At 39.6% G+C, this 7,523-nt stretch overlaps 1 protein-coding gene across 2 annotated transcripts in view; it reads left to right on the top strand.

Moving 5' to 3' along the window:
- Positions 1-3,546, top strand: part of cpne1 (copine I) — a 30,798-nt gene extending 27,252 nt beyond the window's left edge. For both annotated transcript variants that reach the window (XM_029776491.1, XM_029776490.1), the window contains exons 15-16: positions 2,303-2,539; positions 2,792-3,546. In XM_029776491.1, coding sequence (XP_029632351.1) covers positions 2,303-2,539; positions 2,792-2,905 — 351 coding nt within the window. In that variant the 3' untranslated portion in view covers positions 2,906-3,546. The remainder of the gene's footprint in view (positions 1-2,302; positions 2,540-2,791) is intronic.
- Positions 3,547-7,523: the final 3,977 nt, after the last annotated feature.

The raw sequence follows: 7,523 nt of genomic DNA on the forward strand, positions 1-7,523 counted from the left end.
GTTAGTTGAATTCCCGCGAGAGAGTAATGGTTAATGTGATTGGATGTTAATTATTTGACTAGGCTACCTGTATTTGACATTGTTGTTATTTCGCTGAACACTAGATGGTTGAATTTTATTTTTGGCAGTGAAATGAGGCTACTCAGGCGGGGGGGGGACTTCACCCAAATGAATTGCCCCGTTGGAAAATAGAAATGGACTTTTGGGAATACCTCTACTACAGGAATGACTGAGGCCATCCAAATCATCTTGGCTCCTTTCAATGACTTAAAAATGACCCATGACCAGCTCAGTTAACCTCTTACATCTAGATGTTCCGCTAGCGGAACACTGCTCCAATATCCAATGATAGGGCGTGGCGCGAATTACAAATTCCTCAAAAAAAATCCACAAACTTCCGTTTTTCAAACGTATGACTATTTTACTCCATTTTTAAAGACAAGACTCTCCTTTATCTAACCACATTGTCCGATTTCAAAAAGGCTTTACAACGAAAGCAAAACATTAGATTATGTCAGGAGAGTACCCAGCCAGAAATAATCACACACCCATTTTTCAAGCTAGCATATAATGTCACCAAAACCACAGCTAAATGCAGCACTAACCTTTGTTGATCTTCATCAGATGACACTCCTAGGACATTATGCTAGCGGAACGTGTAGATGTAAAAGGTTAACTAGGAAATTAAGAACAATTATTATTTACAAATACAGGGCCAAACCCGGATGACGCTGGGCCAATTGTGCACCGCCCTATGGGACTCCCAATCACGGCCAGTTGTGATACAGCCTGGATTCGAACCAGGGTGTCTGTAGTGATGTCTCTAGCACTGAGATGCAGTGACTTAGACTGCTGCGCCACTCGGGGGAGACATAAGAGAAAAGACAGTCCATCATTACTTTAATTTCCAGAACTTTGAATGTTTCTTCAAGTGCAGTCGCAAAAACCATCATGCACTATGATAAAACTGGCTCTCATGAGGACCTCTACAGGAAAGGAAGACCCAGAGTTACCTCTGCTGCAGAGGATGTTCATTAGAGTTAACTGCACCTCAGGTTGCAGCCCAAATAAATGCTTCAGAGTTCAAGTAACAGACACATCTCAACATCAATTGTTCAGAGGAGACTGCATGAATCAGGCCTTCATGGTCAAATTGCTGCAAAGAAACCACCAATTTGAAGAAGAGACTTGCTTGGGCAAAGAAACACGTGCAATGGACATTAGACCGGTGGAAATCTGTCCTTGAGTCGAGTCCAAATGTGAGATTTTTAGTTCCAACCAACGTGTCTTTGTGAGACGCAGAGTAGGTGAACAGATGATCTCCTCATGTGGTTCCCACCGTGAAGCGTGGGGGTGCCTTGCTGGTGACACTGATTTTATTTAGAATTCAAGGCACACTTAACCAGCATGGCTACCACAGCATTCTGCACCGATACGCCATGCCATCTGGTTTGTGCTTCGTCCCACTATCATTTGTTTTTCAACAGAGCAATGACCCAAAATACACCTCCAGGCTGTGTAAGGGCTATTTGACCAAGGAGAGTGATGGAGTGCTGCATCAGATGACCTGGCCTTCACCAATTGAGATGGTTTGGGATGAGTTGGACCTCCGAGTGAAGGAAAAGTAACCAAGTGCTCAGCATATGTGGTAACTCCTTCAAGACCGTTGGAAAAGCATTCCTCATGAAGCTGGCTGAGAGAATGCCAAGAGTGTGCAAAGCTGTCAAAGGCAAAAGGTGGCTACTTTGAAGAATCTCAAATATAAAATAGATTTTCATTTGTTTAACACTTTGGTTACTACATGATTCCAAATGTGTTATTTCATAGTTTTGATGTCTCCACTATTATTCTATGATGTAGAAAATAGTAAAAAAAAAAAAAAAAAAACTTGAATGAATTGGTGTCCAAACTTTTTTGACTGGTACTGTATGCAAATGTGATATGTCAGAATATATTTTTTTTTACGTTTGAAAAAATGTCTAAAGCTGTTTTTGCTTTGTCATTATGGGGTATTGTGTGTAGATTGTTGAGAGGAAAAAACACAATTTAATCAATTTTAGAATAAAGCTGTAACGTAACAAAATGTGGAAAAAGTCAAGGCCTGAGTACTTTCCAAAGGCACAGTGTACAAACATGATACAAATTAGACATTTACAATACAAGCCTAATCAACAGTTATGAAAGTGTCTTGGTCAGAATGAACACAGTGGAAAGCAGAAGGATTTGCCATGTCTAGTGCATTTGTGTTCATTTCAAACTAAATAAAATTTAACAAACTGTTCTGTCCTCTTAACTCACTCAGCAATACTTTGTCCTGCTAATCATCACCGATGGCGAGATCACGGACCTGGACCAGACCCGGGACGCCATCGTCAAGGCCTCAAGGCTGCCCATGTCCATCATCATCATCGGGGTGGGCGAAGCAGACTTCAAAGCCATGGAGCTGCTAGATGGAGATGACGGCGTACTCAAGTCCCTGAGTGGCGAGCCCGTGACCAGGGATATTGTGCAGTTTGTGCCTCTCAGACAGTTTGCCAATGTATGTTTATTTTAATCTGCGGTTGTGTCATTGTGAAGTGTGTTGTCAGTACCACACCATTTTTGCGAGGAATTGAGAAGATTCACAAGTGTACATCAGTTTAGTCTGTAATAGTATCAGTGGCACCATACCATAACACTTTGGCGAGATATTGACAGATTTTACACACTTTTCTATCTTGAATTTATTTGTATGTTTTCTTGCACTGCTATTGGAGCTCTATCCTTCTCACTGTCCTTCCGCCCTCTGCAGGCCCCTAAGGAAGCCCTCGCCCAGAGTGTCTTGGCTGAAGTGCCCAATCAACTTGTGTCCTACTTCAAGATGTTGAAACTGGATCCAGTCAACATTCCTGCCCTCAAAGCTTAGTGGAGCAAGCAGAACTGCAGCACTTTGCATTCCTAGCCACATGAGGGAGATAGCACACCCCACCACACCGGGTTATGAGTATGCCCACTGTCTGATGTGAAAATCCTGAAATGATTTCATACTGTCAATGCTCATTTTGCCTTTTAATGCCACTTATGACAATTCTGACCATATATTATTTTTTCTACATTCATAGATATTTCTCATTCTTTGCTGCTTCAGATATTGTTCTTTCATTCCTCTGGAAGTAAAAAATTGTGGAAAAGGAGAGCTTTAAATAAATCTAAAATAATAATGCAGTTCATGAAATGCAGCTTCAAAACATTTGATGAAATAAAGTAGGCTACTCGCGTAACAAAAAAAGTCTGAACTCCTCGATCAGACCAAGAGCGTCATTGGTACACCAAAACGCATTGTTGCAGTGTGTTCTGTGTGGCGCATACATGGATTTACCCAACGTATGCATTAAATTGTATTTGTATACTTGACGGAAATAGTAACAAAAGGTGAATGTTGAACTTGTTGCACACATCCAGAAACACGATTGTATTACGTAATGAAAAAAGTTTGACCTCAGAATTTATCATGCAGCATTGACGCAATGATGCTGTAGGTCTGATCAAGGCATTACATCTTCAAAATAATAATAATGGCCACAAATGCTTAGAGCTTGCACCGCACATGTTTCTAAATTCTGCATGCTTTGGTTCGGCTGGCACCTAGCAGAAATCGGCTAGGTGAACCGAACGAGTGTGCTTGCATACTCCCTTAACTACTCAACAGCCAGTTGAATCCCGTGGCGCGTTATTCAAATACCTTAGAAATGCTATTACTTCAATTTCTCAAACATATGACTATTTTACACCATTTTAAAGACAAGACTCACGGTAATCTAACCACACTGTCCGATTTCAAAAAGGCTTTACAACGAAAGCAAAACATTAGATTGTCAGCAGAGTACCCAGCCATAAATAATCAGACACCCATTTTTCAAGCTAGCATATAATGTCACATAAACCCAAACCACAGCTAAATGCAGCACTAACCTTTGATGATCTTCATCAGATGACAATCTTAGGACATTATGTTATACAATACATGCATGCCTGTTCAATCAAGTTCATATTTATATCAAAAAACAGCTTTTTACATTAGCAGGTGACTAGCATTCCCACCGAACACTTGCGGTGAATTTACTAAATTACTCACGATAAGCGTTCACGAAAAACATAATTATTTTAAGAATTATAGATACAGAACTCCTATATGCACTCGCTATGTCCGATTTTAAAATAGCTTTTCGGTGAAAGCACATTTTGCAATATTCTAAGTAGATAGCCCGGTATCACAGGGCTAGCTATTTAGACACCCAGCAAGTTTAGCACTCACCAAAGTCAGATTTACTATAAGAAAAATGTTATTACCTTTGCTGTTCTTCGTCAGAATGCACTCCCAGGACTTCTACTTCAATAACAAATGTTGGTTTGGTCCCAAATAATCCATTGTTATATCTAAATAGCGGTGTTTTGTTCGTGCGTTCAAGACACTATCCGAAAGGGTAAATAAGGGTGACGAGCACGACGCATTTCGTGACAAAAAATGTCTAAATATTCCATTATCGTACTTCGAAGCATGTCAACCGCTGTTTAAAATCAATTTTTACGCCATTTTTCTCGTAAAAACGTGATAATATTCCGACCGGGAAATCGTTTTTTAGTAGAGAGTGAAAGTAAAATATGGGATCCCCTCATGCACGAGCCTCAGTCTGATGGCCCTCTGATAGAGCACTTGCCAAAAGCGCTAATGTGTTTCAGCCTGGGGCTGGAATTACATCATTCAGCTTTTTCCCGGGTTCTGAGAGCCTATGGGAGCCGTAGGAAGTGTCACGTTACAGCAAAGATCCTAAATGTTCAATAAACAGAGGCAAGAAGTCCAAGGAATGGTCAGAGAGGGTACTTCCTGTTTGGAATCTTCTCAGGTTTTTGCCTGCCATATGAGTTCTGTTATACTCACAGACACCATTCAAACAGTTTTAGAAACTTTAGGGTGTTTTCTATCCAAAGCTAATAATTATATGCATATTCTAGTTTCTGGGCAGGAGTAGTAACCAGATTAAATCGGGTACATTTTTTATCCAGCCGTGCAAATACTGCCCCCTATCCCCAACAGGTTTTAAGACCTTCGCTTGAAAAAAAAGCAGCGATAGTAGTGTTTGTCCAACTTGAGACTCCATAGCCAGTATACACTTCGTCAAAATAGTCTGAGAACTGAAGAAATCTGTCAAACTTTTACTTTGTTGAATGACCAATGACTGACGAAGGGGCGTAGACTTCGGCTACCGAAATTCAGCTTGCCTCAAGGTTTTTTTGTGTACAAACAGACCAAAAAAACTTTCTGGAGACCAAAACAATAAAAAAAACGTCAATGTCGTCCTAATATATGCACACACTATGCCGAACTGTTTCGGATGGGAAGCATGCGGACGCCTTTTGTCTCGTGTGGCCAGCCTTTCAAATCCCCTATTGGAAGTCTGGCCATCTTCAGATTTGGATTTTTGAGTTTGAAGTGGCTGCATTCATTTTGTATCTTGTACATGTTCACGTGTTGCAAGTCAGAATGTTTTTTTTTTTTTACATCTCTTTGGAACTTTACCAAACTCCAATTTAGAACCTCAGACTTTAACACAATGTGTTTCTTAGCCGTATTCGTCAGGCAGTGGCATAGTGTGTAAGTGTGTTTGTAGCCTACTTTGTTTTTTTCTTAGGGGATGCTTCACTTTATTTTCATTGTAAAGATGCTTCCTCCGTTATAGAGGTTAGGAAGGGTGATCCTACGTTATCAGTGCAAACAACTTCATTTCCTAATTGTGTTTTACATCTTGGCCATTATCACTCGGTATTCCACCACTCAAACTTGAATACTTGTGCATGGTCTTTTGCTCTGCTTATTAACCTTTTATGCAATGTATGTCACATTATGAAAGCTGGTATTATACACCACCTTGCACTTAATATTCTTAAAGTGTATATGTCACAAATGCCAAAATGTAAACATAACTGGAGACAGTCATTTTTGGAGGCATGACGCAGTAGGATTGGTAGCTAGCTAACTCTAAATCAATTTATAAAACTCTAGCGTGCTAACTTGAAACAAAACTGATGTGGCTTCAGTAATGTTCACATTTTGACGTTTGTGATGTATCCAATTTAGAATGGTATTCTCATGCTGGAGATTAATTAGAAATGTATGCTCAATCATTTTAATCTGCTGCAATAGAATATATGCTATGGATTGCTAAAGTTTTGTACCGAAGATAAATAAAATGTGCCTTAGAGTAGTGCTGTAGAACTTTTCACAAATGGTTTACTACCCCCATTTGAACATATTATTATCAGGAAATTGGTATCGATCCAGATGTTAGACGCTTTCGCCTAAAACATTGGAAACTAAAATTATAGATTGAGAATGATGAAATGATGGTATGTATTTTACATTATAGGGTCGTCCCACATGAATTAAATCTAAAAGTGGCTGTGTTTGAGCATACCCCTTTTGATTAGAACAAATGAATTATATTTCTCTGATTTGAAATTATACCCTCCCTGTAATCAAGTGTGCTGTGTCACAACCGATGGTGGGGACAACACAAACACCACAGATTTTTTAAATGGGGTCTCCGCTACAATATTATGTGAAAATGAAAAACACTTGAGTTAGTGAGTTTAGATAATTGATTAACTTTTTAAAGAAATTATTAAATAACCTTATACTCTTGAGACAGTGAGACGACCTAATGATGGCTGTTTTTCAAAGGGGTCTCCTGAATGTGGTCTGCAATTATAATTAAGACAAATGTTCTATTATATTTTATTTTATCATTTACGAAAAAGAGTTCTCTGTATGCCATGAATCTGGTTTGCTTTAGTAATGTGCTTTTGGGTGTAATCTACACATTTGAACAGAATCTTCATTTTCTCTGTTCTTGCCCCACATTGTTTGGGTTACACAGGGCCATGGGATTGATTTTGTGTTCGTTATACAGCGAGACGGTGATGGCAGCATATGTGCCATGTAGATTAGAAAAAACACACTTTCTAACTTTTAATGCCAATAAGTGTTTATCTTATGAGATTTAACTAAATTAAGGAGCCAACACAAATTATATAAAAATGAAATGTAATTGTAACCGAGACCATAACCTTATGTAAGCCATACCAACATTCAGCCAATTATATTTAGAATGCTTTCGTTATCACCCTTTCTGAAATATAGCTTTTTGCAACTGGTTTTCTGCATTATCAAATAAATACCTATTTCAAAATGATTTGCCTGGTTGCCTTTTTTTTTTTTTTTTTACCACTTTTTTTCTCCCCAATTTTGTGGTATCCCATTGGTAGTTAGTCTTGTCTCATCGCTGCAACTCCCGTACGGACTCGGGAGAGGTGAAGGCTGAGAGCCGTGCGTCCTCTGAAACACAACCCAGCCAAGCTTCACTGCTTCTTGACACAATGCCCACTTACCCCCGGAAGCCAGCCGCACCAATGTGTCGGAGGAAACACCTTACATCTGGCGACAGTGTCAGCGTGCACTGCGCCCGACCCGCCACAGGAGTCGTAGT

Source organism: Salmo trutta, chromosome 14 (assembly GCF_901001165.1).
Source record: "Salmo trutta chromosome 14, fSalTru1.1, whole genome shotgun sequence".
NCBI classification, from domain to species: domain Eukaryota; kingdom Metazoa; phylum Chordata; class Actinopteri; order Salmoniformes; family Salmonidae; genus Salmo; species Salmo trutta.